We start from the raw sequence: 15645 nt of genomic DNA, 5'->3' as shown, positions 1-15645 counted from the left end.
TTGGATTCCCGATAAATCAGTACCTTTACTTTTCAGAGTTGTAATTTCATGTAGAGAGAATCACGATGACGTTTCAGTTCAGTGATGAAAAATGGTTCGTTCCCTTGGAGAAGTATACTGAGGACACGTATACAAACAAGGAGGAATCGATTTTCAAGTGCAGAAAACGAGTGAAATCTCTATGGTTGGCGTTATTCTTAGGGAAAGGAGCTGCTAGAACAAGAATCTGAGAAAGCGAGACAACTTCAACGGTAGAAGCGAATAGCAATATTTATTTCGTAGAGAGAGCGATATTGGTGATGCCAAGTGGTTACGCAAGATGCTCAATTCTGGTACTCTCACCGATAAAATGGGAGCAATGGCATCACTTGTGCAGAATGATCCTGTTCATAATATGGATATGATCGAATCTCTTTTGGCTATGGCGAACAAGAAAGGAAAGCGTGAAGCTCAGCTGTCGATTCAATCATTGCGTGAACTGTTTACATATTTCTTGCTTCCTGATCGTCCTTTGCGATATATCAGTCAGCAACCATTAGAAGCTGAGGGAGTTGATGACAAGACAATTATTCTTTTCTACTTTGAGCATCTTCTGAAGCAAAAGTATGCTGAGGTGAGCTCTTATTATCGGAATGACATATAGTTTATCGAATTACTCAAGAAATACAGTTTTGATAATCAAGCCTTCTTTAAGAAGATTGCCATCACCTCAATCTTCCAGCTTCTCGAAAGCAAGCCTGAACAAGAGCAGGCTTTGCTGATTATGCTTGTAGAGAAAATTGGAGATCCAGACACTACAGTTTAGACTAATAATTAGAATAATGCATAGATTAGTTCGCATGCTGTGTATTTGTTATTGAAACTTGTTCGTGAGAATCCTTACATGCGAATGGTGGTATCGAAAGAAGTACGTCAATTGTTGATTCGTTCGGATGTTACAATCAAAGCAGTGTATTATGGCACCTGTTTCCTGAACCAACTGGAATTTTCTCCAGAAGATAATGATTTTGCTGTGGATCTGATTACTTTCTATTTCTCCTTATTCCGGAAGTATGCTACGTTAACATTAGAAGCAGATCAGAAACAGAAGAAACAGAAGAAGCAACGAAAACACCGTAAGCCATCCAAAGCCAATGTGGAGGAAGATGCAAATGAGACTCGTCTCAAGCTTTTGGCTGCTATTCTTACTGGAATCAATCGAGCTATGCCATATGGTAACAGTATGATTAATTGATTGGATTGAATGATTAGCTCCTGAAGTCTTAATTAACAAGCAGTTAGATACACTTTATTATATCGTGCATTGTCATCATTGGGCCTGCTCAGTTCAAGCCATGCTGTTGTTATTCACTATTGTATCAAATCATCGTATCATTGTGAGATTGTATAAACTCTAGCTTCTTACGCACCTCGATTCTATCGTGCTTTGTATACTCAAATCCTTTCACCTGAATTCCTACACTCAACAAAGAATTCCTTATTCTTGAATCTGTTATATCGTGCACTTAAGCATTGTACTGACAGAGCTACAGCTATGGGCTTGTTAAAGCGTGTGTTACAATGTGCTTTGATGATGCCTGCAGCTATGGCTTGTGGTTTGTTGTTCATGGTATCAACAGTAATGCGAGAGAGAGAGGATTTAGCCTTGGGTCCTCGTTTACATTCTATGCTTGCTAATCATTCATTTGATAATCTGTGCCCTGAAGAGGTGAAAGAAGAAATTGAAAGCAAGCAAGAGAAGGAAGAGAGGGATGAGGAAGAGAAGGAAGAGAGCGAGAAGGAAGAAGAGAAGGAAGAAGAGAAGGAAGAAGAGAAGGAAGAAGAGAAGGAAGAAGAGAAGGAAGAAGAGAAGGAGATGGATGAGAGTGATGATGTGAAAGATTTGGATGAATCATTTTTCAGTGATCACGAACAGAACAAGGAACAGGAAGAAGAACAGTCTGAACCTGAACCTGAGCCTGAGCCTGAGCCAAAGCCAACACCCGAATCCACTTCTTCGCTTCCTCCAGTTCACTACAGTCTTTATGCACGAGATCCAGCTTTTAGTCATGCTGAAGATACGCTATTCTTTGAGTTATCTCTCCTTGAACACCATTATCATCCAACAGTTGTGAAGTATGCTCAGATTCTTCTTCAGGGTGGTGCCATCATCTGTGATGGAGATCCTCTGACTGACTTCAGCAACAAGACATTCCTTGATAAGTTTGCTTACCGGCACGCAAAGAAGAAGGATATAGAGAATGCTAGAAACCGGGGATCAACCGTTCTACAGCCGAAGAAGCGAGGTTCTCTGCGAACGGAGCCTGTGAACAGTGAGGCCTTCTTACAGCAGAAGGAAGAGGACATTGCAGTTGAAGATCGCTTCTTCTATAAATTCTTTAAAGAACGAGCACGTAGAGGTGAAGGAAAGAAGAAGAAGAATGAAGAGAGTTCAGATGATGAGGCTGCAATGGATGCGTTTGCTGAAAGTATGGCTGAAGATATTATGAAAGGTCGTGTGGGTAGCGAAGATGAAGATATTGATGATGATTTTGGTGATTTGGCAGATCAGTTTGAGGAGGAAGAGAATGGTCGTTTCTTAGATGAGGGAGAAGAAGTGGAAGATGATATGGAAGATGATGAAGAAGAAGAAGAGGAGGATGGTCGTATGATTGTGGATGAAGGAGATAACGGATCGCGAAAGAAGACACAAGATCACAAGAAGAAAATGAAATCTCTTTATGCTTCTGCTGAAGAGTTTGAAGCTATGCTGGAAGAGACGGCTCAAGCTCGTAAGGAGCGAGAAGAGACCTTCAAGAAGCGATCTCATAAACGAGGTCGTGGAAATGGAGGAAAGAAGGGATTTAATGGAAAGCGCAGAAAGTGAATGGGGTCGTTTATTGTTGTTTTTAATTGTTGATTCACAAACAGAATAGGGAGCCATCACATTCTTATAAAATGTCATCAGGCGCTTTATATTCTATCAATTATTTCGTGAATCAGAACTTACTACAAGAGTATCAGCAAGATCACGGATATCCATCTTTAATTCCCAGTAGTTATGATTCTCTGGGACCATGTTTCCAACATCCAAGTTTAGATATTGTTCTTCTGCAACCACATAATCTCCTCTGAGAAGAGAGGCACGAATAGACATCAAACCTTGAACCACATTCTCTGGAAAAGCCTTCAAATGTTTCAGGTGAGACAAATTTTGTTCGATTGATATACATCTTCGTCTCACATCCTCTACTTGGTCTTTGTCGCTAATAGTATCTGCATATTCTCTATATTCCTTTAAAATCATCTCAAAGAACGAAAGGAGGGTTTTACGAGTCGATAAGTTTAAGGATGAAGCGATATGATCTTGAATAACATTGTCATAGTGCTTATTCTATATAACGACAATATCAAGAAGGCTACAGAAGGGTGGATTACGGATATCGCTGCTCTTTTTGAAAATGGAAAATCATTAGAAATATCATTCTCACATGGTTGTGGGAATGACTGACAATCATCTTTGATCACTTCACTTTGAGTAAATACAATAGGTTGGTGTTTTTGGAGCCCGTTTATGTTTTGTTTTCTATGGTAGTAATACAAATGAACTCCTACTTCCTTAACTTTTGTCTTTCTTTCCGTTTCTTTCTCCTTTCTCTTTCCTTCTCTTCCTTTGATTGTATAGATTGATCCATCACTTATTAATGATAACACTGAATTCCCGCAATCCATGACTATTAGCAAATCACTCTTCACATCATTTCTAGAATACCTTCATTCTTGCTTATTTGAGTGCTTTCTAAATGAAATTGTGTTTCCTCGCTCTCCTGTTCGCGCTTACTCTGTGCGAAACAAAAATGGAAAATGGTATCATGGTTCTTGATGATTCCAACTTTCAAACGGTGACAAAGGAGAATGAAAATATGTTTGTCGAGTTCTACTCTTCAGTACTGGTGATTTGCAAATATTAATTCGTAGAGAGCTCCTCGTTCGTTAGAATTGGTCACTACTCTTGAAAAGATTGTTGCTGACTTTAAGGAAAAGGGAAAGAATGTAATTATGGGTAAAGTATGATTCGGAAACGTACATCACTTGCAGATTGACCATGCAACAAATCCCAAGATCGCAGGCATTTACAGAATTAGTGGATTTCCTATTTTTTATCATTATAAGAAGGGAACACCTTCTTTCTATGATGGTGAATTGAAGGAGAAGTAAGTATTTTCCATTCTGCTTACTTCAGAGACATTTCTTTTTTCATTGAGAAGAAACTGGAACCTGGTCTGATCCTTGTTAAAAGCGATAAGGAGATTGAAGATGCTGTTGCTCGTGGCTTTCCAACTCTGGTTGGTCATTTTGAGAAGAAGAGTTCTAAAGAGTTTAAGAACTATAAAAAGGCTGCAAGTGCTTTCTCTGAGTACATTACTCTATGTGTCGTAGGAGAAGCCAACGTCGAAATTCCTATGAATACTGTATACATCTATGCTAATGGAGAGAAGAAAGTGTATAATGATAGTATGTCTGTTGGAGTGGGGTGATTCATAGAAATGACTGTGAAGGGATTGAAAAAATGGATATCAATTAAGTCACTTCCTCTGATTATTCCTTATGAGCGTCAGTACATGAAAGTGATGTTCATGAAGGATAATGAGGTCTTTGATCATCTTCTCTTATTCTCTTCTAGCAAGTATTTAATTGAAAATCCCGAAATCAAGACACTCTTCGAGCAGATTGCCATTGATTACGAGAGTCGTTTATTCGTTGTGAATATCTATGAAAAGAATCAGAATATGTTGGAATTCTTCGGTGTGGATCCATCCAATCTGCCTACATTGAGTATGGTGAGGATATGATGGTGATTTGATGTGTAGGTCAAGAGTGGTGAGAGTGAAGTTTCAAAGTATGCTTTCCGTGGCGAATTTGAGGATGCTGCTATTCGTGAGTACATTGAACAATACTTTAGAGGAGAACTGAAACCTTTTATCAAATCAGAGGAACCTTATAAGGAGCGTGACGGAAATGTGAAAGTGCTGGTAGCTAAAGACTATGCTGAGTTTGTATTTAATGAAAAGGTGAATGTATTAGTGGAATACGTTGTTTCAGTACGATATGAAAGAGGATTAAATAATAGAATTGCAAAGCTTGTGATGAGTTGCATGATGATGTAAATGTGATCGCTGGCTATTTTGTGGATGTTCCTGATATTGATGTAGCAAGAATTGATATATCCAAGAATGATATTCCTGGAATTGAAATGAAATCATATCCAATGTTCGTTATGTATCCTGCAGGTGAGACGAAGCGAATGGGAAAGACACTGGAGAAGCGTGCTGATCTTGGTGTAGGTGATGGAAGAGGAATTGAGAGCTAGTCATTAATGCAGTTCATTAAGGATAATCGAGTGAGTGTTTCACCTAAAGATATTTTTGACACATTGGCTCAAGAATCGGAAGTGGAGGTTGAACTGTAATTATCATTTGTTTGTTGTAGAGAACAGAGTCAGATTATTCCTAATGAAGTGATTATAAGTATCTTATCTTTGTATCGTGATAAAAGGCATATCTAAGGAGTGTTTGCTTCTTTAAGATATTTCTACAGATTTGTTGCTTCGATCACTTAATTATTCGCTTGTTAATGAGTTTGAAAGGAAGATTTGCATATTTTGATAAGAATAGTCACTCTTTGTTACTTGGTGATGGCTATTATCCCAAACCTAAAGATGATGAAGTACTTATACGTGTTTTGACCTGTGGCATATGCCGTACAGGTAATTCATTGATTCTATGCTGATAATAAGATCTCCATGTTATCGATGGTGATCTTCCTGATTCCATACCAAATGTAATTCCGGGTATTATTAGCTATTGAATACCACAAGTAGGTCATCAAATTATTGGAATTATTGAAGAACTTGGAAAGGATGTGAAGAATGTAGAAGTGGGTGATCAAATCGGTATTCCATGGCTTGGAGGATGTTGCTCAAAATGTGATTATTGTAAGGAAGGAAAAGAGAATCTTTGTGATCATGCAATGTGGGTTCGTTCTTACATAATAATCACTAGATATACAGGATATCAGAAACATGGTGGATTTGCAGATTATTGCGTTGCCAATGCAGCCTTCTGTTTCCCTATCCCAAATCACTATTCTCCTGTTCAGGCAGCCCCACTACTATGTGCAGGTCTCATTGGCTATCGTTCGTTGCGTAAGACAGGTACTCCAAAGACATTGGGTTTGTATGGCTTTGGTTCTTCAGCACACATCGTCATTCAGATGGCTCGTCATCTTGGAATAGATTGCTATGTCTTTACACGTGATGGAGATGAGAAGAAGCAATCTTTTGCTCTATCGTTAGGAGCCATATGGGCGGGAGGAAGTAGTTCTCTACCTCCTCACTCTCTTGATGCATGTATCATATTTGCTAGTGAGGGACCTTTGGTGGTTGCTGCTTTGAATGCTGTAAAGAAGGGAGGAATTGTTATTTGTGCTGGTATTCATATGACGGATATTCCTTCGTTTCCTTATTCGTCACTCTGGAACGAGAAGAGACTGGAATCCGTAGCGAACCTAACAGTTCAAGATGGACGGGAGTTCTTTGAGCTAATCTCTCAAGTACTGAATTAATGATGATATAAACAATAGGATCCAATTGAAACGAAAGTAAATCTATATAAACTGGAAGAAGTGAATACTGCAATTGATGACTTAAGGTAACACTGTAGTAGTATTTGCTTATGAATAGACATGGTCGTTTAACAGGTTCTGCAGTAATTGTTGTGGATGAATCACTCTTGAGTACATCATAGTAGTGTTTACTGAAAACAATGATTAACACTTGCAGCATTCATGATACTTAGGGCAACAAGGACAAATCCAACGAAGTGGCCAAAGTAACAGAAGAATCACATGAATCACAACAAGGATTACAGTAAGAAGTACAAAACGAAGGATTCCAAACACAAGACAGTAGGTAATAAAGTCTGTGTATTGTGCAATCTACATATCAATGATTCAGAGAATGAAAACAGGAGTCTTCTTCAAATAGGTATTCACTGCTTCAATCACGACAACACAACGAGTAAACACTAAACCTCATTCCTTCATACATTTCAAACAAATCTTCATAGCATTAATAAACACCACTTTGAATTGCTTCCAACTTGCTACAATAAATTGTATTGCTTTCATTACATAGGGAGTCATCGCAAAATAGCACTTGCTGAAGTAAGGAGCCACAGTAGAATAACATTGATGAATGTATGGAGCCACCAAATCATACATCTCATAAACTAATATTAAATAGATTATTTAAATCATACTTTTAGGGGACACCTTATTCCATACCTTTGTCATGAACTTAACTACATTAGCATAATACAGCAGGGCCTTTCTCTTAAACATTTGACAAGACTCATTCGTTGCAAGGAAAGTACAAAAAGCAGACCACTTCGTCTGTACGAATTCCATACTCGTTATATAGTACTTCTTCAAGAGCGTCCAATCATTCTCCAAAGTAGGAAGAACCTTTAGCTCAATGAAATCAACAATAATTTGTAGGAGATTGAAATTCTTTCCTGCTTCCTTTAAAGAAACTCTCAAGGACTGCACTTTATCTGAAAGACCCTTAATCTGCTCTTCCTGTTCTTTAATGAGCTAATACTTATCCTAAGAAACTGATACTCACTTTCTTCATATTCAGGTTTTCCTTGAGCTGATTAGCTACAGATTCTTCCATACTCTTGAACTTTTCCTCCTGACTCTCCTTATATTCTTGGAACTTCACTGTCATTTCCTTTAAACTCTTCTCCTTCTCCTCCTGTCAGTTACAAAATACTTAAATTCTTACAAGAACCTTCCTGAGTTGTGCAATCGTTGCTGAAACCTTAGTTTGATCAGAAGGCTAGAAATCAGGAATAACAATAACGATCCTACTTCTACGGGAGTGTTATCCACATTCACTTCAACAAATTCTTCACAAACGGCAACATTGAGGATACAGGTGAAGAATATGAAACAGATGATTTCTACATGTTCAACAGTGTAAACAAATAAAGTACTATAAGAAGTTTTCATTTGAATATCTCTGCAATAGGAAATATGGAATCCATCAAAGACAACCGAATTGCCGTTTTAATTTGGAAGGATGAAGAAACATTAAACAACTATGATGACTCAACAGTAATCTTCATTCTCTTCTCTAGAGGTAGTTCTGATAAATTGGCATCCGGTACAATTGGACCAACCACTTCTGAGTTGGGATTGATATAATGGTTGATGCTCTGTGTCCTAAGGTCGGTGGTTGCTCGATTCACATGAATCAGCGTTTCACTTTGGATACCTTCAGGAAGGTAGTTTTTATCTGTGGAATAATCGTATTCACCAGTTTGTAAAATTACAGATGGAATGGGCATGGCCCCACTTTCATGAATGATATCAGCAACTCTTCCATAAGCGAGATATAGTTCATTTGATTTGCTTGTTAGCGCTAAGTATACAACAGTCTGAGCAAGGGTATTAAAACAGAGTGGTGCTCCCAATTCCTTGCAAATCTGAAAACAGCTCGTAGTAACAATGAGTGCCTGAGGGTCTGCAAGTCCTATGTCCTCTGTAGAACATCGTACGAGTCGCCGAGCAATGTACAAGGGATTCTCACCGCCTTCCAACATACGGGAAAGCCAATAGATCGAAGCTTGGACATCACTACCACGCTACGAATAAGAATGAAAGAATAAACGAACAATTGATTTGTGCAAAGCTGAAATGGCATTATGGTGTTCTTCTCCATTTTTATCGTATCGAATGAAATGCTCTGTAACGAGAGAATCAATAGTAGTTGTAGTGACTTCACCAAAACAACACCGAGAACAATTATCTAACAGATTCAATGCAATTCGAGCATCTCCATCTGCCTTTAATGCAATATAGTTGAGAATAGTATCATTGATAATCATCTGCTTGTTAATTCACTCATCCATCCCAACAGTACTGCTTTTCAATAACTCATCACTATCTAGTGCTCTCTTTAGAATCAATACCAATTCGTCATTTGTCAGCAATTTCAAAGTTATTATTTGACATCGAGACAGTAGTGCCTATACTCATTAAAGGTTATTGGATGATACGGCATTGATTGTAAAAGAAGGATTCTCTGTTGTTGCTCCGATCAGTACTAATGTGCCATGTTCAACATATGGGAGGAAAATATCTTGTTGTATCGTACTGAATCGATGAATTTCATCCATAAACAAAACTGTTGGTAAACCTCGAAGACGAAACTCATTTTCGGCCTTTGTTGCTATAGATTTGATATCTTCAACACTGGATGTGCAGCAGGAGAGAGTCACAAACGGACAACGAGTATGGTGAGCAATCACAGTAGCAACAGTTGTCTTTCCACATCCTGGGGGCCCAAATAATATGATTGAAGGAGGAGGATCTCGCTCAAAGAGAGCTCGAACAACCGAATCTTTTCCAAAGAGTTCACTATCCCCCTATTTTCAATATCCAATGAATTCCCCTACAGCCATTTGTTCAAAATTCGTTGGTCGCATTCGTTCTGCAAGTGGTTTCCATTCCCCGCCAAATCGTTTTTTCGTTTCGTTCTTCTTTTCTGGTGTAGTTACAACCGTTGTCACACTTGGAGGTATATTTCTTTGTTCTGAACTCGAAGCATCTGCCTTGTCTCCTGTCTCCTCTTCAGAAACTCCAATTTCCCTCATTTTCTCCTCTACTGCATGACGTTGAAGACATGACTCGACATGTTGTTGAATACTTGTTTTTATGAACTGCATTTCATCCCATTAATGTTGAATTACACTATTGAAGCAGATAGGGCATTGTGAAAAGAGACTGTCAGAATCACCTTGTTCCAGAGAATCTCCCTTGGATCTGGAAGGTGTGGATCCCGATTTCAAAGATTTCAAGATACTCATCCTACCACAGAGTAAATGAATGACACCAATGTCGGTTTCTTAACGGTATTTGTGTCATGGTTCTAAGCAAAGACGAAATTCAGAAGATGATGGGCTTTGACACAATCATAATTGTTTTGTTAGCAATAAAGATGCTCATTTCTTTATTGCTGTATTGTTTCATTATGAGCATAGCATACTGTGACATTGTTTGTTCTCCTGACTTTGTGTACATGAAGACAATTCGACAATGTCAGGATCAGTGTTCTAAAGAGTCTTTTTTGGTTCTTGATGGGGATATTATTGTTTATAGTAGTCCTTTTTGTGAAGATTATGAGTGTCGCATTCTTGAGGGTTGTCTTCCTCCATCTCAAAATCTTCAGTACTCTGTTATGTTAGTTGATAGTTCAAAGAATTCATGGTCTTCAGGATCTTGGTTAACTATTGTAGGTGAGTATGGAAACACGTTGTTTAAGAATTATTTGACGGAGTTGCATGAGGAGGTGTATTCTATTTCGTTTTATCGTCCAATTTCGAAAGATGATGTTTGGAAGTTGACATACAATATGATTACAGGGTCTTGGACCTCTTATGGATACAGTGATTCTGCATGGTCATCTGTTACTTTGGGTTCAGTTCCGATTGTTGTTATGGGAACTCAGTATTTGCGAAAGAAATTCGTTGGTTTGGAAGGTATGGCATCATATGAATTGAGTATGTTTTATAAGCATGGTGTTGTTGCATACGTGAATGGACGAGAAGTGGTTCGAGATAATATGCCTTCAGGTTCAATTCAGAGTTCTACATATGCTACTATGATGTATGAAACGGAATCGTATCATTCATTCATTCGTCCAGGAAACGAAGTGAAAAGTGATAAATCAATTCTAGCTGTTGAATTACACTTCGTTCAGGGTGTCCAACAAACATCTTGTACATTCAATGCCTTTGTCGCATTGTATACTCCTTCTATATCTTCATCTCCCTGTTGGGTTCTACCGTTTGACATAACAATGAGTTCTCAAACGAATACGAGGTCGCATACTTCCAGTGAGACACAATCCAGTTCATCTTTCAATTCTGGTGATACTGTTCCGTTTCAAGCATTCAATTTTAATAAGGACGATTGCTATATGATCAATCCTTTCACATTCGCCACTGTTGACTTTCTTTTCGATACCACAATTCGGTCCTTTATCAATGGTCTGCGTTTTTGGCCATCATCTGATGTATATAACACCCCAAATGAGTTTTACTTTGGAGGGATCACAGGGGCATCAGTAGAGTCTTTGCCAATGATGCATGCTACCAACATCCGTTTCACTAGCAATCATTACTCCACCTTCTTTGGATATCTGAACACTGGGATATTCAACTCGTATCGACTAACCGTTCCGAAGGGGAATGGACAGGCTCTGTATCTCTGGGAAGTCCAACCTCTCGTCTGTGCTCTTGAAGACCCTCAATCCATTCCATTTGATCCAAAACAATACTCATTTTTTGTCAATCAAGAAATCGACCCGATTTCTCCATCGATTTTTGGTTTTACACGATGTTCAATATTACCTGCCCTTCCAGATGGTTTGTATGTTGATGAAACCTCCTGTACAATCCGTGGCATACCAAAAGCACCTCAACTTCTCACAGAGTATCGTATTATCTCTACTGGTAGTCAAGTTCTATCAGGTGAAGTGAGTATTGAGGTGAAACAATCAGAAGGGAACCTTATTATTATTAGACGACAGTATGGAGACAAAGCAATGCAAGAATCATTCTCAATTTTCAGTGAAGATGATGGCTCATTATTGTATTCAGTACCTGTGAATAGTGGCCAAATACCGTTCACTTCTACTGAGGTTATTCTTCATGTTACTTGTCCTTTGATTCGTATCGTATTGGATTGTGTGGAGAAATCATGGTCTCCAAACTCCTATGTGTATATCTTATTTCGTCTGAACGATAAGGAAACAGAGACTCTTCTCAGAGCTTCATTTGATGAGTATTTGAATCTTCCTTCATCGTATGTTCTATTTGCCCAGTATGTGATTCCTCCGAAATCACTGTGGTTTTATACTGATTCTATTTCTGAGAAGTGGTATGATGAAACAGTGAATAATTGGATACATGGAACTATGGATCATTTTCCTGATTCGAACTCTCAGATTCAAATGTATAAGAAAATCTTCACAATTGATAGTCTTAATCGTGCTTCTGGATTTGTAGTGAATATCCGTTATAGATATGGAGTGATTCTCTATCTCAATCGCCATGAGGTCTATAGGAACCATGTCACTGGTCCACTTCAACCCAATCTCTATGCAAAGTCTTCCTATAATACTCTATTGTATCGATCTGTATCACTTCCTATTCGATCAATTGCTGATAGGAAAGCTCGTGATTATCTTGTGGAGGGGGAGAATATTATTGCATTAGCAGTGATAGCTCAAGGACAAAAACAAGTAGCTTCGTATTATGATTGTACGTTACAGTTGCTACCTTTGGGAGAGAGTTCCCGTGTCTTGGATTACAATGTTTCTTCATCCCGTTGTATTTCTGGTGATGAAGCTTTCATGCTTCATCACTCTTTCATGATGAAGGCCATTGATTGTCCCCATGGAGATATTATCCTTTCATTTGCAAATGATCGTCATGAATGGATTTCATCTCTCATAGTACAAGCGGCTTATGATTCCTTGAAGGAAATTCCTCAAGGATTTACAGTTTCAGCTCGGAATCATGAAGATTCGGACTGGACTACGCTGAGTGTTGTAAAGAATTTAACATTTTTTCTTCCTGGTCAGAGTATTCGTATCTGGTTTGAAAATAACAAGGCTTATAATAAGTATCGAATCAGTAATTTCTTCAATTCTGAATCTCTTGTTACTATCAATCGACTGGATCTGTTCAGTGATTGCACTATCATACCTATCAACAATCTAACGTATAGTGATATTGTTGTGTATCAAGGTATCCAAATGACTGAACTGTATCCATCTTCTCCTTATTTCACTAATTTCACGATTCAGCCTCCTCTTCCTCAAGGTCTGTTTATCGATCCATTCACAGGAATCATTCAAGGCCTCACAGAAGATCAGCCAATGGATATCCAGTTCACAGTCACAGCACGTCAAGTCACAGGTGGATGGCAATCGGCAGTCTTCCATCTGTTTATTGACATTTGTGAGGATTCATATACGTTAGTGAACGTTATCTTAAAGACATCTCGTCTTCCTGATAACAATCGATTGGTTATCACACAAGGATCTCTATCGAATTCTGACCCAGTGATTGTTGTCGATCCTATTCCTTGTTGTAATGAATTCGTATATCAGTCTTTATGTCTGATGTACGATGTGTACACACTCTTCTTTGAAGAACGCCTCGTTCATGTCCCTCATATTGATACTGGGTATTCCTTGTCTGTTAGTGATCCACCTTTCATTGTGGATACAGTATTTCTTCATGATCATTCTTCTTCTTCTAACATTTCTTCCATGTTTTCGACTCACTTACCATTTGAGATGAAACGATCTTTGTGGAAGGTATATGGTGAAGAAGCAGTTCCAACCTCATGGACTGATTATGACTTTGATGATCGAACATGGACCAATATGTATCCTTCTCTTCTTCCTCCTATGAAAGTTGATACATTGTACTTGCGTCGATCGTTCTTTATTGATCGATTGGATGCAGTTCCTGTGTTGAATGTTCATGTCTGGTATATAGGAGGTATTATCGCATATTTGAATGGGGTACGTGTTGCCCGTTTCCGAATCTCATTGGATAATACTCTTCAATCAACCAATCAGGAGATCATTTCAAATGTATTTCATATCCTTCTTGCTATCTCTGGTGGTCGTAACGAGAGTAATGTTCTTGCAATTGAATTGAGATTTCAGAAGGGTTCAACTCCTTACTTTGATGCTACTGGCATCTATGGTGTTGAACCTTGTTCGCGTGTTCTTGATTCAATTACTCTGATTGAGAGTGATCATATTGAGAATCCAAAGGCACTCTTTCAGATGGGTACCTGGGGGATTACCGTCATTCCTAATTCTTATCCATTCATTTCTTGGCGTGTTGATAATGAAGAAGGATCTCTCTTCAATCAGTATCGGTTAGTATCAAGACAGGACTATGAGGGATTATCTTATGAATTGTCAGCTCTTATTCCACATACAAATCAAGATGAAATGTTGGCCGTTTCTGTCAATCAGACTCTTCTCTCTCATACTTCACATCGTCATTCTGTTCCTTATGGTATGATGGGATTCAGGGAGTTTCATTGGTCACTTCATCGTGCTGTGTGGATGACACATCAATTCCTTTCATTTTCATTGTACTACTGTCAGAACTCGGCTTTGATTTGTCCTGGAAGTGGAGATTTCCCTCCTGTTGCTGAAGGTCAGATCTCTCCTGCTCCTTGTGAAAATGGTTTCACAGGTTATCGTTATCGTGAATGTATGAATGGTTCTCTTGGAACGATTCATAGAGACCATTGTCATATGCTTCCTCCTGAATGTGTGTCATATGGATCAGACATGATTGAATTTGTCCAGGGATTATTCGGGGAGTCAAATGAGCCTTCATATTTTGGTATCGTAAATCGCTTCTATGTGGATCCTGGATATCCATTGCCTGAGGGATTGGAGCTGGATCCTACCTCAGGAGTGATTCAAGGAATCCCGATGGAAGTAGTGAAATCAGTTTTTACGGTTTATGCTGAGAACGAAGGAGGTGTACGATCATCTAGGATCTTTATTGTTGTTCGGAAAGGGAAGTGTAGTGGAACAGGATTGTTACCTGAGGGTCAAGTTGGTGATGTGGTAACGATTAATTGTCGAACTGTTGGAATGGGGTTTGGAACACGTACCGTGCAATGTATATTAGGTGATCGAGATGGTGTATGGGAAAATGAAAGGGGTGTCTGTGTATCCTATATTTATATTATATTAGTTGTTGCTATTATTATTGCTCTTGTGGTTTCTATTGTGGTTCTCCTTTTCTCTCATAAGAGGAAGGAAGCCTTGCGAAAACGGAGAAGTGTTCGCCATCGCTTGACTTCGGAAGGAAATCGTACAGTTGTTGTATACTAATGAATATTTCAGTCTTGTTTCAATAAACATTATCTCATTCAGAATTCTGTAACATTCGACATTTATCGCAGACGACGGGCTTCACGCTCCCATTCAAGGAGAGTAAGAATGTCTCCCTCGCGAATAGGTCCCTATCCATTAGTCAAAACCACTTGAAACGACCTTCACGTTTCTCACAATGCTACGCTTGCTTGCATCCATGAAGGTGACACGAACCTATACATCATTGTACCTAGAAACCTTCTACCTGAGTAACATTACCAGTGTTACCAGTTCTACCGAGAACCTTATCTACGACAGCGTTCTTGACTTCGTTTTCCTACAGCCGGAGTTAGTTTCGTTCAAAAGAAAAGAACAATCCAAATCTTCTGCTGTGTATTGCAGAAACCTAAAACATACCATTGAGCAATGTTACTAGAATAGAGAACAACTATTATAGCATTAAGAACAAACGACAAGAATAAGGGTCCCCTAAGAATTGGGCTATTTTGGTTGGTCTGGACCCAATAATTGGAGTAGCTCTTTCTCACTTAAGATCCTGCTATAGAGATTATTATGGTTACTATCGCCGTTTTCAAGTCATCCTTTGTGAAGCCCTCTTTGTGCCGCTTTGCAAGTACTGTCAATTCTGCCATTTTCCAGAAGTACGGTAACCCCGC

General features: G+C 38.8%; 8 protein-coding genes across 8 annotated transcripts; 4 read left to right on the top strand and 4 right to left on the bottom strand.

The window, feature by feature from the left end:
• Positions 1 to 65: 65 nt before the first annotated feature.
• JH06_1642 (hypothetical protein) lies at positions 66 to 2866 on the top strand (the record flags this gene model as incomplete). Its single annotated transcript, XM_014672445.1, has 7 exons — positions 66 to 170; positions 202 to 251; positions 283 to 613; positions 644 to 799; positions 830 to 1220; positions 1252 to 1368; positions 1398 to 2866. The coding sequence occupies 7 exons, from the start codon at positions 66 to 68 to the stop codon at positions 2864 to 2866; spliced, it is 2619 nt and encodes an 872-aa protein (XP_014527931.1).
• Positions 2867 to 2930: 64 nt separating this feature from the next.
• Positions 2931 to 3286, bottom strand: JH06_1641 (hypothetical protein; the record flags this gene model as incomplete). Its single annotated transcript, XM_014672444.1, has 2 exons — positions 2931 to 2959; positions 2986 to 3286. 2 exons carry the CDS (start codon positions 3284 to 3286, stop codon positions 2931 to 2933), a joined length of 330 nt encoding a protein of 109 aa, XP_014527930.1.
• Positions 3287 to 3782: 496 nt separating this feature from the next.
• On the top strand, positions 3783 to 5545 carry JH06_1640 (protein disulfide isomerase; the record flags this gene model as incomplete). The annotated part of the gene is made up of 9 exons (XM_014672443.1): positions 3783 to 3926; positions 3958 to 4047; positions 4078 to 4193; positions 4223 to 4494; positions 4525 to 4820; positions 4851 to 5081; positions 5111 to 5320; positions 5351 to 5445; positions 5470 to 5545. The coding sequence occupies 9 exons, from the start codon at positions 3783 to 3785 to the stop codon at positions 5543 to 5545; spliced, it is 1530 nt and encodes a 509-aa protein (XP_014527929.1).
• Positions 5546 to 5613: 68 nt separating this feature from the next.
• Positions 5614 to 6785, top strand: JH06_1639 (alcohol dehydrogenase; the record flags this gene model as incomplete). Its single annotated transcript, XM_014672442.1, has 6 exons — positions 5614 to 5746; positions 5777 to 5830; positions 5861 to 6011; positions 6042 to 6591; positions 6622 to 6689; positions 6722 to 6785. The coding sequence occupies 6 exons, from the start codon at positions 5614 to 5616 to the stop codon at positions 6783 to 6785; spliced, it is 1020 nt and encodes a 339-aa protein (XP_014527928.1).
• A 22-nt stretch (positions 6786 to 6807) lies between these two features.
• JH06_1638 (hypothetical protein) lies at positions 6808 to 8052 on the bottom strand (the record flags this gene model as incomplete). Its single annotated transcript, XM_014672441.1, has 7 exons — positions 6808 to 6975; positions 7006 to 7064; positions 7095 to 7268; positions 7299 to 7632; positions 7664 to 7795; positions 7826 to 7879; positions 7912 to 8052. The coding sequence occupies 7 exons, from the start codon at positions 8050 to 8052 to the stop codon at positions 6808 to 6810; spliced, it is 1062 nt and encodes a 353-aa protein (XP_014527927.1).
• An 89-nt stretch (positions 8053 to 8141) lies between these two features.
• On the bottom strand, positions 8142 to 9770 carry JH06_1637 (ATPase; the record flags this gene model as incomplete). The annotated part of the gene is made up of 5 exons (XM_014672440.1): positions 8142 to 8687; positions 8718 to 8930; positions 8961 to 9071; positions 9102 to 9470; positions 9501 to 9770. The coding sequence occupies 5 exons, from the start codon at positions 9768 to 9770 to the stop codon at positions 8142 to 8144; spliced, it is 1509 nt and encodes a 502-aa protein (XP_014527926.1).
• Positions 9771 to 9967: 197 nt separating this feature from the next.
• JH06_1636 (hypothetical protein) lies at positions 9968 to 14986 on the top strand (the record flags this gene model as incomplete). Its single annotated transcript, XM_014672439.1, has 1 exon — positions 9968 to 14986. The coding sequence occupies one exon, from the start codon at positions 9968 to 9970 to the stop codon at positions 14984 to 14986; it is 5019 nt and encodes a 1672-aa protein (XP_014527925.1).
• A 62-nt stretch (positions 14987 to 15048) lies between these two features.
• Positions 15049 to 15388, bottom strand: JH06_1635 (40S ribosomal protein S28; the record flags this gene model as incomplete). The annotated part of the gene is made up of 4 exons (XM_014672438.1): positions 15049 to 15117; positions 15146 to 15202; positions 15234 to 15261; positions 15297 to 15388. 4 exons carry the CDS (start codon positions 15386 to 15388, stop codon positions 15049 to 15051), a joined length of 246 nt encoding a protein of 81 aa, XP_014527924.1.
• Positions 15389 to 15645: the final 257 nt, after the last annotated feature.

The sequence above is a fragment of the Blastocystis sp. subtype 4 genome (genome assembly GCF_000743755.1).
Source record: "Blastocystis sp. subtype 4 strain WR1 chromosome Unknown seqid_0091, whole genome shotgun sequence".
NCBI lineage: Eukaryota > Bigyra > Opalinata > Blastocystidae > Blastocystis > Blastocystis sp. subtype 4.
The sequence above is the reverse complement of the archived record's forward strand: the minus strand, read 5'-3'. Positions and strand labels throughout refer to the sequence as shown.